Source organism: Antechinus flavipes, chromosome 2, assembly GCF_016432865.1.
Source record: "Antechinus flavipes isolate AdamAnt ecotype Samford, QLD, Australia chromosome 2, AdamAnt_v2, whole genome shotgun sequence".
Taxonomy (NCBI): domain Eukaryota; kingdom Metazoa; phylum Chordata; class Mammalia; order Dasyuromorphia; family Dasyuridae; genus Antechinus; species Antechinus flavipes.
Window position 1 is genome coordinate 274,857,023 of NC_067399.1, and position 20,725 is coordinate 274,877,747.

At 40.4% G+C, this 20,725-nt stretch overlaps 2 protein-coding genes across 2 annotated transcripts in view; both read right to left on the reverse strand.

The window, feature by feature from the left end:
• The window catches only part of SPTBN5 (spectrin beta, non-erythrocytic 5), a 91,752-nt gene extending 91,393 nt beyond the window's left edge, over positions 1 to 359 (reverse strand). The window contains 1 exon segment of the mRNA XM_051973653.1: positions 204 to 359. Within this exon segment, the coding sequence (XP_051829613.1) occupies positions 204 to 359 (156 nt within the window).
• A 1,758-nt stretch (positions 360 to 2,117) lies between these two features.
• Positions 2,118 to 20,725, reverse strand: part of EHD4 (EH domain containing 4) — a 98,034-nt gene continuing 79,426 nt past the window's right edge. Inside the window, exons 5-6 of the mRNA XM_051977134.1 lie at positions 15,580 to 15,744; positions 2,118 to 7,190 (exon numbers count right to left, since the gene is read on the reverse strand). Of these exons, the coding sequence (XP_051833094.1) occupies positions 6,654 to 7,190; positions 15,580 to 15,744 (702 nt within the window). The 3' untranslated portion in view covers positions 2,118 to 6,653. The remainder of the gene's footprint in view (positions 7,191 to 15,579; positions 15,745 to 20,725) is intronic.

The following is a 20,725-nucleotide window of genomic DNA, read 5'->3' on the forward strand; positions in this document are numbered from 1 at the left end:
GATTAATGAGGGGGGGAGATGAAATGACCAAGTGGGAGATATTGCAAAAGCCCAGGCAAGAGCAATGAAGACTTAAAGTAATGGCTGAGTGAGAAGAGAGAAAGGAGAAAACATTTACTGATGACTGATATGAATGTGATGGACAGTGGAAAAATGTGTGTAAATTTAAACCTGGAAGATCAGAGAAATGGCTGAGCCATTACCAGGAATAGGGAAGTTGGGAAGCCCTCACTGGGCTGGTGGTTTGGGGGACCCTGAGGTTCCCAAGGTCTTGGGTTCAGCACCGTGGGCTGTCCATCCCATCGGATGGTTAAGGTAGCAGGTGTGGTGACTGAACCTGCCGGGATCATCTGCTGCATCCCGGACCATCACCAGGTACCTTCACTTTTGTCCTGATACTGGACTTTGAAGACCCTGGAAGAGAGCGTGAGGCTGACCACTCTTCTGCTTCACTTAAATCCAGTTCATGGACAACTAAAGACACTGGGATGATGTCATTGGTTCTCTACTCCTCCCACTTGAAAGTGCCCTCCTCTATTTCTTTCTCTACTTTCTTTGCCCATATTATAAGGTATCTTTTTGCCTTATATTACATTTAGGCATAGGGACTAAACCTGTGATTTCACTGTTGAAGGGAGCTCATCAAAGAACTTCTTCTACCATTACAGGCTGGAAACTTCTACAAATCAAAGATTTTAGAAATTTGCCCGAGGCACAGAGAGGTTAAGTGGTTTGCTCTGGGTCACACAGCCAGCCAGTTGAAGTCAGAGGCTAAAGCTCTCTAGCAGACTGCTTGTCACTTTTGTTGTCATTTTTTTCAGTTGTGTCCAATTCTTCGTGACCCCATTTGAGGTTTTCTTGGCAAAGATAATGGAATTGTTTGCCATTTCCTTCTCCCACTCATTTTACAGATGAAGAAACTGAGACGAATGGGAGTAAGTGACTGGCCCAGGATCACACAACTAAAAGTGTCTGAGGCTGGATTTGAACCCAGGAAGATGAGTCTTGACTCAGTAGATATGGTTTTGGACCTGGAATCAGGAATATCTGAGTTCAAATCTTAATAGCAATGTGATCCTGCACAGGTCAGTTGACCTGTTTGCCTCAGTTTCCTCAGCTATGAGGACAAAAATTATTTACCTCCTGGGATTGTGAGGATAAAATGAGACATTTATAAAGTGCTTCATAAACTTTAAAGCACTAGCTGTTATTATTGATATTCCTGCATAGAAGAACTAATAGTGATCAGAACTGCATTTGATTTCTATTTATTACCCCCACCAAAAATAAAAACAAAACAAAAACCAACCCAAATCCAGCTTCTCACTTTAGGAGAGTTGAGATGATTTGGCCAAGATCCTACTTGGGCAATAGCACAGCTTATATTTGAACCTGGGGCCTCACTTGAGCATACTCTCTCTCCCTCCCCAGAATTCCAGGGAGCAAGTCTTAGGCTTTACTGCTGTAAATTCATCAAAACTCAAATTAGGGGAAAAGGCAGTATTTTTTTTTTAAGTTTATTAATCAGCAGTTAAAAACCACATCATTTCCAGACAATGATTACACAAAAATAGAAGCATATTATATATTCTTATAGCATTAGTTAATACACACTGAGGTTACGTTCATGTTTATTTGAACAGAATAAGCATTATCTGGGACAAGAAGAGGAGCTTCATCTCACCCACCTATGATGGAGTAAACAGATAAAATGCTTCTCCTCCTTTGGGAAGCACGTGCCGCCTGTGGCTCCAGGCACAGTGAAGGGTAAGGGCGGAAGGTCAGGGAGGCACATTGTTGGGCAGTGAGTCAGGGCATCACGTGCCCACTCCAACGGCAGGCAGGTTCACCTGGAGCGCTCCCAGGTGGTACACACGGGAAAGGGATGGCAGCATTTGGCCTCCTTCTTCAGGAGTGATCTGGAGGAAAGGCCAGGCCAGCTGAGCACAGAAGTGAGCCAGATGTGAAAAGAACAATCCAGTGTGGGGCTTTCCCTGTGAAATGTTGGTGATCTTTTGGGAAGGAGAGAGGGTTTTGAGGAACTCTGTCCCTTGTTCCTTAACGATTTAGTCCACAAAACCAGAACAAAGTAAAGTTATCTATTGTGGACTCCACAATTCAAGTAGACAACAGAGCTTCGCTCTTACTCTCCAGGTTTTGTTTTCCTCCACGAGCATCCTTAGAAGAATTTTAGTTCAGCTTCCTCATTTTTTATATGAGGAAACTATAGCCTGCGGAGGCTAATAAACATGGTCAAAGAATACTATTGTGTTAAAAGAAGTGAACGTTTCAGAAAAACTTAGGAAGGTTTCTATAAACTGAGGCAAAGTGAAGGGAGCAGAACCAGACCGCTGTATGCAGTAAGATGATCAGTTGTGAACGACAGCTACGCTAATCAAGGTAATGACTCACTAAAATCCCAACAAACTCAGGATCAAAAATGCCATCCAAATCCAGGCAGAGAACTTGGAGTGCAGGTTCAAGCATATTGTTTTCTGCTTTCTCCATTTTTCCTCCCTCCCTCCCCCAATGCGGCTAATATGGAAATGTTTTACATAACTTCACATATGTAATAAATATCATATTGTTCAACTTCTCATTGGGTAGAGGAGAGGATGGTGGAGGGAATCTAGAACTTAAAATGTTGAAAAATAAAAATTTTCCAAGAAAGAAAATTCAATAAAAGCTTAAGAAAATAGAAAAACAAGTTAATAAAGTTAAATTGTTAATATTAAAAATGAAAATTCATGACAAATAAAAGAGAAATAAAGTAAAATATTAAAAAAAGGAACTTGGCCAAGGTTATATGGGTAGTAGATAGGATTTGATCCCAGATCCTCTGATGACAAAGCCAGAATTATTCTCACTGCATCCATCATGCTTCCTCCCAACAGTTTGTTGTTTCCCATAAGATGTAGGCAGCTGCTGTCTTGTGATAAAAGCTAAGAAACTAGAACTAATGTTCTACCAAATGGTTCTTATGTTAAATAACGAATGGCTGTTAAGAGGGCAGGCAAGGGGACTTGGTGAGGCTTGAGAGAAGGGAAAAGCAGTTGAGTAATCTTATCACAAGGTACTTGGCTGCAAAAAGGACCCTGCTGGGGGTGTAAGGCTATTCTGAAATTTCCTCCACTGGTCTCTACATGGGATTGAAAGATATTTAGGCAAATGAAATTTTAAAATCTAATATCTTATTTCCGAGCAGCTAGAGGGGAGAGTAACCTAATTAGCATAAATACAATCCTAGAGTTTTTATTTAGAAGATTTATAATTTTTCTAAACTCAAGGCAAAAGAAGTATGCATCATTGATTCCCTAAAAACTTTCTGTATAAGGGGTGGAGTTTTAAAAATATTTCCATTAAAATCATAGACTAGCAGGGCAGTTTAGAATACATAGAATTTACAAACTTGAAATGGTAATTAGTATGAAATGGAGATTCACAGTTTCAGATGGAGCTCTATTTTTGTATTTTGTTCATAGAAATACTCTTTTTAGGAAAGTTCTAAGTTCAGAATCTTAAAAAATTTCGATGCAAAGAGGGAAAAAATGTTTCTATTAAGTAGCCAAGAAGGGGATTAAAGGGTAGGTAGAGGTTTTCAGGTCATCAGAAATCCCTCGTTATGTGCCAAGCTCCATCATACTGCCACATTCCTGAGTTTTACTGGCAACTGTGGACTTGGAGAAAACAGTGGGCAAGACCAATGAAGGGCTCTGAACAAGGGCCTGAATCTGAGCGTTTAAAGGACCTCCAAAAGCCAGGTAGTCCAACAGATACCTGGAAGGAATCCCTATTACATAGTAGATAAGGGGCAACCCATCAAGTCTAAAGACTTTCAGTGAGGGAAAATCTATCACCACTCCAAGCAGCCAATTTCACTTTGGACTGCTCTAATTTTTAGGACATCTTTCCTAATAGCAACTCTAAATTTGTCCTTTGGCACCTTCTACCTACTGCTTCTTGTTCAACCCTCAGCGATGAACAGAACAAGTACCTACTTATCAAGATTTTTAGGTGTTGGAGACAGGTCTGCTCTTAATTCTCCAATTTATATCCACAATTAGAAACTCAGTAACTGGACCCAAACTATGCTCCCAACTTCGTTACTGCAGGTAAAAGAATAACGAATCTGCACAGCATTTTGGATAGAGCTGCAAAGAACTCTGGAGCTGGCTATCACTGGTGGCTCCCTGATGCTAAAATGAGAAACTGGCATTCTCCCATCCTCCCCCTATTGTTCACTCTTTTTCTCCCATCAACCTCTCAACAACTGCCCTTGTAAGTGCCTAATAAATGCTTTTCATATGTTTCTATCCTGCACTAGGCTATTATTCGACTATCAATAGTCCAGAAATCATAATTCTTTTGCACTAAATACAAAAAGTTCAGCTTTGCAATAATCCGCAAATTAAATTATTTTCCATGAATACAATATAGGATAGGTTAGGGCTAGAAAAAGTCTTGGAAAAAATTTAGTTCAAACTCTGTATTTTAAGATGAAGAAACTGAGGTCCACTTTAGAAATGATGTGTCCCACATCACAAGTCAGTAAGGTCTTTTCAGAAGTTCTAATTCAAACCTTGTTTCCTCTGATTCCAAATCCAGTGTGAAATTCACTTTACTGTGCTGTTTTTATACACACACATGCACATGCGCACATGTACACACACATACACATATATAGAATCTTTGTGTATAAAGTTTATATGTATGTCTACATATATTCAAGAACATATTTAAAAAGTGTTTATATATATGACAATCAATCAAATAGAAAATAAAAATAAATCTAAATAGAGAATCCAACAACTTTAAAGTAAGCTTTTGAATAATTTAATGCCCTTCCCTCCCTGCCCCGTTTTGTTCTTAAGTACAACACTGCTGTGGTCCAAGAACTGGGTCAATGCTCACAGAAATGAGAAGAAAATATCCTTTGCTCTGATTTTAGTACTGGGATCATAAATGCTGACCTAAATTATGTTTTAGAAGTTCATTAGTGGAAATAATTTGCATTGTTAGACATTTAATTCTCCTTACAATAAACAATTTAAAAAGTTAAACTAGAGAGTATGGAGACTGAGACTAAAAAAACAACAACAAAAAAAACCAAACTCTTTCTAAACAGAAATAGTGATTTCTTTGAATTTAATATTTCTTGCTTTGGTACCTCAGAAGACAGAAAAAGGGACAAACAGGCAAGCAATTGGCTTTTTTTCTGGAAGAGCCATGGGGGATTGTTATAATTTCATTGGCTTCCTATAACCATTGGGGCTTTGACTAGATAGACTTTGCCTTTTGCTGTCTTCCTCTAATTCAGAAAAATCATATTGGTGATTTTTCCATGCTGGTGCACAGGCTACTACTACCCTTCTAAAACAAGAGTTTGGACAAAAGAGCCAGAGAGAACAGGGATAACAGAGAATATTAGAAGGGACAAAGAGCCAACTTTTGGTTAAATACAAACATAAAAAATGAAAATCCCATCTGAATTAAGGTATTGCTCTATACCATGCCTGACTTTTTAAAGAGAGAAGATAAGTGAATTGTCTTTGAAACAAGGCTTTTATTCCAACCCTTCTCCCCTTTTTGCTGTAATTAACCAAAAATAATCCCTGATTTTTAGAAAATAGTTCACACAGCTGATGATGTGTGAACTTGGATCTTGTAAGTCATTGTATAATGATGTTACAACATTCCAGGGTAATAACCTCATTCCCTGATGGTCATTTAAGGAAGACAGACTGCTACATATGACTGGACACGCAAACAAGGACACTGTAATCATGAGACCTTAAAGATGTCACAAAATGGTGGCAGGTGCATTTTAAACTGACACTGGTCCTATAAGTATTCCATAGAGAAGTCAACTAGTGGTTGACCACAAACCTATGCTTGTATTCTTGCTTATGGTTAGAGACATGTTCCCCTTAGTTTCCTAACCAAGTATGGATTTGTTGGAGAGGGAGAAATGGTCTCAATCACCCTTTGGGTCTACCGTTTTGGACTGCATTCACTTAGTCAAAGGTGAGCACTCAAGTCCTTAGGCCTAGAGCAGGGATATGAGTCCACAGATCGAAGAAAACGTCTCATTTTCAAATCTAGGTTTTGAGGGTTCAAGAAATTGTTTTCTTCTAGTCAGTGAGTAGTTTGGCAATTGTGGAGTCAATCCCTGGTCTTTTCCTAAAGATGGCAGATGTCAAATAAAGACCATCCCTCCCTCCCCTCGCATAACCTGTGAAGGGTAAAGGCAACCACAGGATTCGCTGACTGATGCTCAGGGCAGGGGCAAAAGGCCTGTTGCTGATGGTTTTCGGTGGTTCAGTTGAAAGCGATGTATAGCTGAAGTTACCAAGAGCCCAACTTCACACTGCAGCTTCTGAATGACTCAATTTTTACTCATTTCTCGTTCTTTCTCCCTTTTCCTACCCTGAACCTAGAAGAGACCCCTTTGAATTCTAGAGCTGGAAGGAAACTGAAAAGGCTGTCTGGTTCATCCCTGTTCTTTTAAAGAGAAGGAAACAGAGGCCCAGAAAGTTAAAACAGCTTGGTCAAAGTCCCAGAGAACGGCAAACTGAGGACTAGACCCCAGATTTCCAGATGCCCGGGCCAGATCTTTCTACTGGACCCCATGGCCTCCTCCCACTTCTTGGTTCTTAATCTACATTTGATACAGATTTCCGGTGGGAGGGGGGGACAAGATGAGGGGGCAAGCTGTTGGGCAACTCGTAACCATCGAGTTTAATTTTGATGAGATGCTTGGCCAGTGCAAATTCTTCTTCGTCCAACATGCCGTCGTTGTCGCAGTCTGCGAGCTTCCAGATCTTGCCCAGGACGCTGTTGGGCAGCTTGGAGGTCACCATTTCCTTCTTGGCATTGACGCCGGAGATCTTGCCATTGACAGGCGACAGGGTGTAGAAGAGCTCGTCGTAGGCCGGCTTGTCCTTGGCCACGACCCACTCCTCCTCGTCGGCGCCTTCCTTGGCCCCTTCTCCGTAGCCTTGGTTGAAGGGCCCCTCCGTGGTCCCGTCGAAGGCCCCGCCGTGCACCAGCTGCGTGGGCATGTTGATTTCTTCTTGGCTGATGAGGTTCATCAAGGAGGAGATCTTGTTGGTCAGCATGTTGTCCACGGCCTCGATAAGTTTTGGTTTCAGGGAGTGGAACTTGGTGAAGTCGTAGTTTTCAAGCTGCTCCTGTCAAATGACAAATTGCAGAGATATTTAGACATTTTTCATTGGCCGATCTGGGGAAGTGACTTTTCTTTTAAACTAAGTTTTGAATACTTAGATCTGGATGCACACTTGTTTTCCAGAACCTTCTCCCTAGTGGAGACCCTGAATCTGCCCTTCCCATCTACATGAATGATTTTCAGAGAGCATATTTTTTTTTTTTGAAATGAATAAAACTAAAGTTGCTTCATGTTTTAAGATACACTGAATTACTTATTGTTTAGGGGAGGCATTGGGGGGCAGGGAGGGAGGGATAAAAATTTGGAACACAAGGTTTTACAAAGGTGAATGTTGAAAACTATCTTTGCATATATTTTGAAAATAAAAAGCTATGATTTTTCAAAAAAAACTAAAGCTGCTTTAGATTTATACTGATTTTTAAAAATAGAGGTAGTTTTTTTCAGTGTGTTAGAGCAGTAATAACAACCTAAATCTATGAATTGTTATATATTTTCTTTAAAGCACTTTCACATTGTTTTTCCATTTGGATATCATAACTACCCTGGGGAGGAGGAAGAGGAAGTATTTTATGGATGAGGAAATCAAGGTCTGAGATTGACTGTACCAGGTTTTTGCCTAGTAAATCAGTAGCTGAACCAGAACTAGAATTGAGTTTTCTCTACCTTTAGTGTAAAAGGATAAGTCAGAGTCACTATAGTTAGGTTATTGTACGAGAAAAGAATTGTCCACACAGTTGTTTTTTCCTAACCAAAACAAAACATATTTCTTAGTTGTGTAACCCTGGGACTTACCCAATTGCCTCAGCAAAAACAAACAAATAAATAAATTACCATTTCCCACACATGTTTCCTTCCCATAATCAGCAAGTTATCCCTTGTAATAAATGATAAAAAAGAAAGAAAGGGGGGGAAATTAGTTAAAACTAACTACCACTTTAACTACCTCCACTGCAAGAGCTTGGGGAGGGAGGAAAATCTCACATGCTTTTATAATTAGACATCAATGCTTTCTTTCACAAGGTGAGCTAACAATCTCAGCCTCAATGTTTGACTGAGCTTTATAGTCTGAAAGGGGCTATAAACTAACAATTATACAAAGGGACTAGTTAGAACTGTTGACACCACATCAAAAAGGTATTTATGGCAAAGGCAGGGCTATTAAAATACTTTAGCCACTGAACATCAAATCTATTGAATCAGCTGTTGATCCAAAAGAATCAAAGTAAAAGCAGAAAATCGAAGAGAATTTATATGCAAGAATTTAATTTAATTAAAAACAAGAAGTTGGGTGAAAATTTATAAAGCCTCTCAATTTAAGTAGCAGGTCTAGACAAAAGACCTAGTTCTGGCTCCTGGTGAGGGGAACAGCCCCACCAGAGGAAAGTGGACTTAGTCTTTTGAGTGGGTCAGAGTGTAAAGAGAGGCTAGAATCCTCCACACTGGCCATAATCAGACAACAAGTCTCCTTGATGGCTCCTGAAGACTCCTACATAAGGGATTACATTTCGCTGAGGACATTTATTCTGTCCCATTTCTAAAACACTGAAGCTGTAGGTCAGTCCCTTTGGCCGACAATGCCAGACGGTCAAGCAGACTTGAAAAAGACAAACAAGCTTGCCATGACATTTCATTAATCAAGAAGCAAACTGAAGAGGAGGAGGAGGAGGAGGAGAGCCTACACAAAAATGCCAGGACTTCGGTGATCAACAAGTTAAGATTCCTCTGGGGCGGAAACACACACCTACCCCATCTCTTAGAAACTGCACTCGAGCCCTTTCTCCCAGAGATGCTAAGAAGACACAAAGGAATCCCTTCACATGGGGGACCAGACAGACAGGTGGGGGGAGCGGGAGGGAGGAAACACATATGGTGAGGGCAAATATGTGGCCAGCTGGCAGGGGGAAATGTCAGCTAGAGGCAAGAAGTGTCTACAGTTCCGGTGGTGGAGAGCAGATGGGAAATGAATCCCAACTACTCCACTGCTGGGGTCTTCACACGCAAGCTCAGCACAGCCCCTGTACCCTAGCAGTTCCCATCCTTTTGAATGATTATTTCCATGTAGAGGACTCACAGCTCTAGCTGCAGCCCTTGTGTCTCCCTTGAGCTTTACTTCCCCACCAACTACCTTCTGAATATTTCAAACTAGATGTCCCACAGGAAGCATACAAATAGAACTCGTCATCCTTCCCTCCCCCCAATCCATCCTTTTCCAACTAATGCTGAGCATCCTTTTCCTAGTCTCCCAGGTTTGGAACCTCAATGCAATCCTGAATTGGGCACTCTCAAGCCACACAAGCAATCGACTTGCAAATTTTCTGACCTCCATAAAAATCTCTCAAATCAAAGCCCTCATCTCCATGCACACAGCTCCTGCCTCAGCTCAGGGAGTCATCACCACTTATGCATGTTACTCTCCTTGCCTACAGCGCATTTCCAACACTGCTGCCAAAGTGATTTTCCTTCAGTGCAAATCTATCTCATTCCCTTTCTCAAACAACTCCAGGGCTCCCTGTTGCTTTAGAATACAACCCAAACTTGTCTGTTTAGCTTTTAAGCCCTTTATAAACCTTGGACAGTATAGGTCCTCCAGCACTCTGTGACCCATTTAAACTAGTTGTCACTATTTCTCACATCTCCATGCCTTTGCATTGGCTGACATTCATGCCTGGAATTCCTTCCTTCCTCACCTCCACGTCACAGAATTCCTTTCCTATTTTAAGATGTGCCTCACAATTCCAAAAGACTTGCAATGGAAAGTGCCATACACATCCAGAGAGAGAATTATGGAAACTAAACACAGATCAAAGCATAGTATTTTCACCTTTTTTGTTTGTTGTTTGTTTACTCGTGTTTTTTTTCCCTTTTTGATCTAATTTTTCCTACAGAGCATGATGAATATGGAAATATGTTTTAAAGGACTGCACATATTTAACCTATAGCGGATTGCTTGCTTTCTTGGGGAGAGGGGGAGGAAGAAAAATTTGGAACACAAGGTTTTGCAAAAATGAATGTTGAAAACTATCTTAGCATGTATGTGGAAAAATAAAGATACTATTTAAAAAACAAAGCATGGAGAACAAAAAATGAAAAAAAAACCCCAACCAGATGTGCCTCAAACAATACTATCTAATACCTGTTCAAATCTATGAGCCAATGGCCCACCAATCATGCAAGTATTGATAGAGGATACCACTCCAGGTAGTAGGAATACTATGTCAAAAAAAAGACCAGTCCCTGCCCTCAAGTAGCTTCCAATTTATTATGGGAAAACATCACAAATACACATATACCCATATTCAAAATGCAATCTTTGTAAGGGGGACTCATTGCTAATTATAAGGATAGAGAAGGTCCTTAAATAAGGCCTGAATTTCTTTTCCCTTTCCCCCCCATTTCTTCCACTTCTGTGTCCTTTCTTTTTTCCTCCTTTTCCTCACTTTGAAGAAAACTAGACATTCTAAGAGGTTTTGGTGGTACAGGAGAACTTGACAGGCAGGGATATGCAAAGACATGGAGTTAAGAGATATGGTGTCATGTGTGAGGAACAGCAATGAAGCCATTTTGGCCAGATTGTAAATTGCGTGGATTGGATTACTGACAAATAAGACCAGACTGGGGGTAGGAGGGGTGGGTGTAGAATCAGGTTATGATGCCTTCAAATGGCAAACGAAGGGTTTATCATTCATCTTTGAGATAATGGGGAGCTACTGGATTTCCTAAGTGGTAAAGTGGTAGATGTTTTAGAAAAATGATCTCCCTGAGAAGCAAAAGTCAACTTTTTTTCTTAACTTAAAACTCTGTCATCTGTCATTTCCTAATCTAGAGGGAAGATAAATCCCATGTAACTATGACTGGGTAAGTTGGGACAGTGTGTCTCACCATAATCTTAGGGTAAGAAGGCAGGTTCCTATATGAATCTGTGAACTATCAATGTCCTTGGGGCTCTTCGGGCCTCAGTTTACCATCTGTAAAATGAGAATGCTGGGCCAGATTAGAGCTCTAAAGTTCCTTTCAGTTCTGAAATCCTGAATCCTACAAAATACCTAGTTAAGGCAGCATTAAAAAAAATTATTCTTTTTAAAATCCCTTTCATTTCCAAATATATCTTTGCCCCTCCAATCATCCACCCCTTGTAACAAAGACTAAAAAAGAACAAGGGGAAAAAAGTATTTGAGCAAAAGCAACGCATTATAAGATCTGACAAATATATGCAATTTCCTGGGTCTGACAATATATGTAATTTTCCACACCCATAGTCCTCCAGAAATGTACTTCTGCAGAGAAATGAAGAAAGATATATTTTCAACCCTTCGGGGGAGGGTGGTGGTGGGTTTAAGGAGGCAGCATGGGGTGGGAAGCTTTCAAATCTGAGGTCCTTAACATCGAGATCAAAAGATGCAGTTCTTCTGCCCCCTGCTGCTGAAATGGGTACATCAGCTTGCTTTTCAAAGCTCTTCTAAGTGATTCAAGGTCAAATCTCTAGTCATTAGCACAGTGTATTAGTCATATATTTTCCTGCATTCTGCAGGACTGACACATCCCTGCAGTAAAACTAGCAGAGGCTTGAAAAACAGAGTCCGATTTGCCACAAATTCAGCCATTATATGAGCCTTAGGCTACTGGAGGCAAGAGCCTTGAATTGGTACTCTGAGGAAGGGGTTCAACTTTGTGCTTTGGGACTTGGGACAGACAGGTCATTTCACCTTTCTGTTTCTCAGTTTGAGATACTCAAACTCAAACTGTTCTCCTTCTCTTCTTTCCAAAGTCAGAATGTGGGTACTGTACTCAGCAATTATAACAACTTCTTCCTCCTCTCTTCCTTTTTATTTCCTTTTCTTTTCTTTTATCCTTTTTCTAGTTTCTTTTCCTTTTTCCTTTTCCCACTTCTTTCACTTCTATGTCCTTTCTTTTTTCCTCCTTTTCCTCACTTCATTTCCCTTTTTCTCTTTCCTCTTCTATCTCTTTTTTCATTCTTCTTCTACTTCCTTTTCCTTTTTTCTTCCTTCTTTTCTTCTTCCTTCTTCTCCTTCCCACAACCTCCTCACAATGGATGACTTACTGGGTGGAGAACAAGGGGAGGAATATGTTTAGAAATGAAGATGATACAAAAATAAAAGATATTGATAAAAATGGGATAAAAAATAATAAAAGTTCAATCCTTAGATATCATTTCTCTCTCCTAAGCTTTTCTGAAAACTGCTGTTGATCAATGTTAGTTATCCTTTGTTATAGAGGAGAAAGAAGGGAGAATCTCATTTTAATAAAAGGATGTATTTAAAAAGCCCTCCCACCCCCAACCCATTCATCCCAAACAAAAAAGCCCTCTATAGCTTCCTGATTGTGTAACTTGGGACGACTCACATAACTTTTTTATGTGGCTCAGGTTTTCCACAGTAGATGAAGGATTTGGGCTCAAGGACCTCTAAGCTTCCTTTTAGTCATAAATCTAAGATTCTATGTTTGATACTGTAAAAATACTACACAATGTAAGGTATCATTCTCATGAAAATTCTTAATACAGGGAACATGGGGATATGGATTTTTCCTCCGATCTCCTCAGGGCACTCTCCTCCCTCCCTCTCTAGTAAGAGAGGTCAAGCCTTCCTTCTTCTCTTCTGCCCTGACTCAGCACTGGGAAAAACCGGAATCTTTCCAAGATTTTTTCATGCCCAGCCTGGTCCTAGTAAACAGAACATTCTCCCAAAGAGTCTAATAAGAAGAAATGTTGAGTTAGCCAAAATTATATGAAAATGCTTCTATTCTCTAAGGAAAGAAATGCAACCAAAACAGCTCTGAGGTTTCATCTCACTCCTGTCAAACTGGCAATGACAAAAGGTGGAAGGGGTCAGGGTTTCAGGCAGCTAGGTGGTGCTACAGTGCACAGAGACTTGTCTTCCCAAATTCAAATCCAGCTTCAGACACTTACTGGCTGTGTGACTTGGGATGAGTCACCTTACCCCATTTGCCTCAGTTTCCTTCTCCAGAAAAGGAACTGGAGAAAGAAATGGGAAACCCCAAATGGTGTCACAACGAAAATGACCGGACAACAACAAAGTCAGGTTGCAAGGCCTGTGGAAGGTCTCTGAACAAAAAGCTCTCACATTCTTGAATCCAGGATCGGCGGCACTGTCCCTGTCACAAACACCACAAAGAAGGGCCACATGTATCCCAAAAAGGCACAGCGACACTTTTTGTAGTGGCCAAAAAACCCTCTAGAAACAAAACAGGGGCCCGTGAGCGGGAGGATGACTAAACACATTGTGGTGGGTGAATGTGATCAATACCACGGTACTGTAAGAAATGGTTACTCCAAGAATGACTCCTAGAGCCTTGGGAACACTGCTGGGGACTGATGCAGCCTGAAACAAGAGAACAGAAAATGGGATGACATGATGTGTATATGTGTTCAGTTGTTTTCAGAGACAGAATGGCTGGTCATTCCCTTCTCCAACCCATTTTACAGATGAGGAAACCGAGGCAATCAGGGAGAAGTGACTGGTCCAGGGCCACACAACCGGCAAGTGTCTGGGGCCAGACTTGGAGTAGGGAAGATAAGGCTTCTTGCCTGTGCACTATGGCGCCCCCTGGTGCCCGACATGGTAACTGCAGAGATATCCCTGCCACCTTGGCTCTGTAGCACAGATAATAAAATACACTTCAACCCTCTTAGTGCAAAGGAGTGTGGGAGACACAGTCTCTTGACTGAGTTAACTGCTTTCTGTTGTTACGAGGAAGGGTTTGGTTGTGCCTGTGCTAGGTGAGGACACAATAAAACCTTTTCATTTTATTGATTTGTTTTCTGCCGGTGCTTTGCTCCTGGAGGTCAGGCCTTCTGTTGAGGGCAGGGAGCCCTGGCAGGGCCCGGGCGCACTCCCGCAGGGCGCATTCCCACAGGGAGCCCCGATAGAGGCAGGGCACACTCCCGCAGCAGGGGCCGGGCGCACTCCCGCAGGGAGCCCTGGGACGGGACGGGCGGGCACACTCCCGCAGGGAGCCCCGGGAGGGGCCGGGTGGGCGCACTCCCGCAGCAGGGAGCCTCGGTCCCACACTGGCTTTATTGAGGTGCTTGGCGTCCCCGGGGGGCTTCTCGCTCTGCGGCCCCTCAGTATCTGGTCCCGGTGTCTCCCTTGTGTGGAACATGTCACAATTCAGACGCTGGTTCTGCGAGCATGGGGAAGCTGCTTAACCGACCTGAGCCAGTCCCTCCATCTGAAAAATGGCATTATTTATCTCACTGATAATCTCTGCTCTCCTGTTGTGAGGAAAGGACTCTGTGAACTCTAGAGTGTTACTGAAATGGAAGATGAGAGGATCAAAGACCTACATCTGCAGGGACCGTAGAGGTCCCTGAGTCCGGCTCCCTCCCTCCATAGAGAACAAGCCTTCAGAGTTACAGGTCTTGAGTTCCAATCCTACCTCTGACACTGTTGATGTGAGCTTGGGCAAGTCACGTAAGATAAAGGGGCTGGACTAGAGGGTTGCTAAGATCCCCTCTGGTTCTATTGGTGATCCTATAGCTGAAGTCCTGAGAGGTAAATAACTTGACAAGCATCAAATACCTACTAAGTGTTTGAGGCAGAATTTGAACTTGGGTCTTTGACCCCAGCCCTGGTGCTCTATCTAGCCTCTGTGCTTCCTACCTAGCTGGTTAAGCAAGTTACTTGACTCAATTTCCTCTCTGGAAAATTGGAATGACACGGCTTATACCATCCAACACACAAGGGTGATTATGAAGATCAACTGTAATCCTGCTTCATCGAGTTTGTCTAGAACAGTTGTGGCTTCCTCATTATGTTGAGACACACCCGCTGATCCCGGTAGGTCGAGGGTGACTGGCAGCCGGGTAAGCCGAATGCCCTGCTGGGTTATTTGTCACACAGCCTCCGAGCACCCGACAAACAAGCAGTCACCCACGGTGTGTGAGTCACGCAGCTGGTTACATGGCTGTATGCGCTGTGATTCAGCATCTTGATCTGGGAGTCTGGAAGCCAATCACCAGGATTCAGGAGCCGGGAGGGCTGGAGAGAGAGTCCCTTCCTTGAGGGGGAACCCCAGCAAGGCACCAGTTCAAAGTCAAGACAAGGCCCTTTGACAGAACCCAAGAGGGCTGCCCACCTGCCTTCTCTATAGCTTGGCACATAGTCACAGTGTGCACAATTCAGAAAGCTCGTTTATTTTTGCTGCTTCTGCACTGCCTAAAGGGAGGCGAGTTGTTTTTTTTTTTTTTTTTTAATCTGGATAGGTGATTTAAAGAATTAGTGAGTTTCTGCCTTATTTGCAAAGCTAAAGAGGTACTTAGTTCATCATGCTTTTCTTGGTCCAAGGCATATGGATCTCATGCACAGTAACAAAAAACCACCAGAAACAGATTGGTCCCTTTGCCCCTACAATACCTGCATCAATTTGACCTCAGGGAAATCGCCTGCCGAAATCTGGTACTCTCGCTGTAGTTGGAGATAGATTTCTGGTAACCTACTGATAAGTTCTCTCTTCTTATTCTCCTTTCCAAATACTGCTGGCATCTCCTTCTTTAGGTAGCTGATGATATAAGCATGTACCTGAAATGAAAAGAAGGAAACTGAGTTTCATTGAGCTTATAATTATTTTTTATTCTCTTTTTCCATTAGGGAGATTAGAAATTATCATTCTTTTGTGGTGGAGAGGGAAGAAGAGAACTGTGATTTTAATGATGTAAAGAACTCCCATCATCAAAGCAGACTGGCAGCTTACCTGCAAGCTTACAGTCCTAGAGAGATGCTAAAATGATTACCTGTGACTCTGAGAGAAATTAAATGATTTGCCCATGGTCACACATCCCCTATGGGGAGAAACAGGATTTAAACCCAGACCTTGAGCCCAAAGTCTTTCTCTGCTTTCTATAAATTATTACAAACTAATGTTACTTATTTTGGACCTCTCTTTTATAGAGGATCTGCTTAAAAACTGGTTTTTAGCTTTGTGAAATGGCAGTTTCATAGCCAAAGGTTTATCTGAAGCACAATATTTCTAACTGAAAACTAAAAACTGTTTTTCAGTGACGATTCTCTGTCATTTCTTCTAGCTTATACCTCAAATAAAATCAATCTTAAGATTATAAAACTTACTTACATATTGATTAGTAAATCCTGATGAAATATAATAATTCACTTTATTAAAGAAGATTTGAAATGATAGCTGTTAGAAACATCATAAGAATTCTAAAAGGCTAAGAGTAAGGGGAGATGTGAAGCAATTGAGGAGAGGATCCTGAAAATCTTGGACTTTGGATCAGAGGAGATGAATAAAATAAAGACAAATCCATCTCTATTCCCTAACCCTGTTTCTTCACTGAAAGTCTCCAGTCAAACAATCTATCAATAAACATTTATGAAGCTCCTGATATGTGCTAGGCACCATGCTAAGCATTGGGGATAAAGACAGAGGAAATAACTAGTCCTTGCCTCAAGAAGCTCACAATCTGAAATGATCCAACCATTCTGGAGAGCAATTTGGAACTATGTCCAAAGGGCTATCAAACTGTGCATACTCTTTAATCCTACAGTGTCTCTACTTGGTCTGTGTCCCAAAGAGATCATTAAAGAGGGAAAAAGACCCACATATGCAAAATATCTGTAGCAGCTTTTTTTTGTAGTGGCAGAGAACTAAAACAGAGTGGATGTCCATCAATTGGAGAATGACTGAGTAAATTATGGTATATAAATGTTATGAAATATTACTGTTCTATGAGAAACAATCAGCAAGATGATTTCAGAAAAGTTTACAAAGATTTACATGAATTGATGATGATAATGAGCAGAATCAAAAGAACGTTGTACACAATAAGATGTGATGATCAATTATGATAGACTTAGCTCAGCAATGGATGATTCAATACAATTCCAATAGACTTGGGATGGAAAATGCCATCTGCATCCAGAGAATTATGGAGACTGAATGTGGATTGAAGCACGGTATTTTTACCTTTGTTTGCTTGCTTTTCTTTCTTGTGATATTTTCCCTTTTGGTCTCATTTTTCTTGTACAAAATGCAAGAAATGATACATATGGAAATATGTTTAAAAGGAATGCGCATATTTAACCTATATCAGATTGTTCTTTGGGAAGGAGAGAGGCAAAAGAGGAAGGGAGAAAAATTTAGAATACAAAGTCTTAAAAAAATGAATGTTAAAAACTATCTATGTATTTGGAAAAATAAAATACTATTGAGAAAAATAAACAAGAAGCTCACAATCTAATGGGGAAGACAACAAACAGTCTATAGAGTTTAAATGATACCCTTCCATTTTTCAAACTACATGACTGCTAAAGAGACTGTTTCCCAATGAGATCCCTCTGACCCCTTTTATACTCTAAGACTCCACCTGTGTGTGTGTGTGTTTTTTTTTTTTTTTTTGGTTTGTTTGTTTTAAATCTCCTTTAGTCTTCAGTCTTGTCCAGGCAAAAACAAAAGCTCAAGATAAGGAAGTGAGCTGGGGAACAAACCCTACAATATTTGGTCCTTTCCTGTTCTCTCTTAGTAGCAAGGTGTTTAGGGAGTATACTATATTATTGACACAGAGTGTACTACATTACCGACATAGAATCACGCCAAAGCTTGTCTGAAGGAGTTTCTTATTGAAATACAAGAAAAGGCTTCATTGCAAAGTAGAAAACTCCCCATCACTGGATGTGATGTGTACAGAATACAACAGAATAAAACTTCCTCCCTAAAAGTAATTCAGCAGTTGGTCCAGAAGACACATGGTCACTGTGTGGATTAATTTTGCTTGATTTTGCTTATTTGTTTTATGAGCCTTTCTTTCTCTTGTTTTATTTTTTCCATTGGAAGGGAAGGAGTTCAGGGAAAGGAGATTAACAATAGTGATGCTGAAAACAAAAGAAATCTATTGCAATTTTTTTTAAATGTACAGAATACAACAGGAAAAAAAAAGACAAGCAGGACAATTTGAAAGCAATGTGCAGAATTTGTTACTTATTTAATCCCCTCCAGATCGCTTCCTAGAAAACTTTATATGCCTCAACTCTTGAATCCCTTGACCTACTGTCCTCTGGGAAGCTCATCCTTTTCTAAACCCAACTGCTGAATTACTTTCAGGAAGGAAGAAGATCCATCACATCTACTCCTTTCCTATTTTCTCTCAGCAGTTACTTTAGTCAGTCTCCTAAATAGCCATAGCTATTAAAGACTCAAAATAGAAAGTTGTTGCCATAAGCTCCTTGGCACTGTCAAATGGCCACATTGGAAAATGATGTGGTTTTATTAGCAAAAACATTTAAGATGATGTATTATCATCTACTCTGCTGCTGCAGCCTAAGGGCTACACATGAGCCCTTTGCATATGACTTACTGTAGTTACCTCTTGTATGGGCTGCCTCCCCCATTAGAAACTGAGCTCAGAGAGATTAGGGGCAGCTGTGCTTTTCTATTTGTATTCCTAATATTTAGTATAGTGTTTTGCACATGGTAAATATTTAAAATGCTTTTTCATTCATTCATGAAGAAGTGTGCCATTGTACTACCAATTTGAAAGTAAAATTTAGCTTAAAGCAGGTCCACACACCTTGAAACCTGTCCAAAGGGGTTTATTATTGGAGTTAACAACTTTCTCTATTCTTGCTCATATCTTGCTGAATGCTACTAAGGGAACCATGCTAAGTGAGTACCCTACAAATCTGTTATCCAATCTCACTGATAGATACCAAGACTTTTGTTCTTTTTCTGACTGATGCTTTCTTTACATCACTTCAATACCATTCCCATTACTTAATAAACAAGCATTAAGGTTCAATATGTGCCAGGCATTCTGCTAAGCACTAGGGGATACAGGACATGCACAGAGCAGCATTGGGGAAAATCCTGTGAGCAGAATATAGGGAAATAATTGAATTGAGGAATGTGATAACACTCCTGAACATGAATTAAGGGATGAATGTGAGTCTTCGACACAAAAGCTCTTTTGTGGGATTTATTCTTATGGTTGCTAAGCAACAAAAAGCTTACTTAGCAATGCAAGAGGCTGAAATAATGGTAAACCAACTATCAAAATCCTACTGGTTAACCAAACTACCAAAGGGATGGCTAACCTGTACAAAGGGAGTAACCAGACCTTATCTGTAATCATCTCTCTGAATGCAGTTTATGCACCGTAGCAAAATAGTAATGGAGGTTTTTTGCACTATGATTTGCACTATAAATAGCTATGGAAGAAGTAGAACCTTTCCCTGACACTTTTGGTTTTCTATAAATGTCCATTGTCAGGGCACATTCAGAAATGTCCCAGGTCAAAGGTATTTGTATAACTGGCATCTTGAACTCTATAATAAGTAATATATTATACAAGCCAAGCAAATACTGTACACCAATCAGGGTAGCAATTATAGAGAAAGACAATAAAAGTAGCTTATGGGCAGTCCCATTGAAGAAAAATGGACTCAGACTAGGACAATGAAATTTAATAAAGGAAGTAAACACATACTTCCACAGGTCTCATCATTGGCCATGACCATTGTGTAGATGTATGTACTTCCTTGACACATTAACTTAACAGCTAAATAAAACCACCATATAAAAATTGTGTTCTTCAAGGGCAGAGATACAAAGAGAAACCATAGACAGTAAGTTTTGTTTTTGCTTTTGTTTTTGTTTTTCACATGGTGAACTTCTAATTGAGTGAATGCTGGCTTCGACCCATCCTTTGAGCATACAGCTTGGTGAATTTATTTTAGCCACTTGACATGTCTGAACCATATATCAACAATGGAACCAACAATGGAAAACCAAATTAAAAAATAAAAAATCTTGTTAGTACTTGACAACCACTGTTTTACCTTAGCAAAGTTTTTCTACCTTAAGAATATAGTTTTGATAGTACTTGCTCCCATCCAAATTATTTTTCAAAATACTGCTGAAAGACACAGTGGAAGATTCTAAAGATGAATCATTAAATATCATTTAAGTAATTTTAAAGTCAAAAGTCTACTGCATAGAAAGTTGCACAAAATAATGAGGAAAAGGCAGGGTCAGGGGGAGGGGGAGAAGAATCTTAATCCTAAAATAAAATGCAGGGGAAATGAAGGTATCAAATTTCACCACAGGTTAAGTCTTTTTTTTACATATATAATAATAGCTTTTTATTTTTCATAATATGTGCAAAGATAATTTTCAACATTCACCTTTGCAAAACCTTGTTCCAAATTTTTTTTCCTCCTTTTCCTCCCCCTGCCTCCTAGACAAGCAAGTAATCTAATATAGGTTAAACACGTGCAATTCTTCGAAACATATTTTTACGTTTATCATGCTGCACAAGAAAAATCAGATCAAAAGGGAAAATATGAGAAAGAAAAAAACAAACAAACAGCAATAACAAAAAAGGTGATGTTGACTGAGACCAAGTGACTCTGAAAGGATTAGGAGCTGAAAGACCTGAAAATTCAAGTCTAAATCCTGACATTAATTATCTGTGTGACTTTATCTAGTCACTTAAATTTTCTGGGCAATAGTCTTCTCATCTGTTAAATGAGAATTGGATTAGAGGATTTC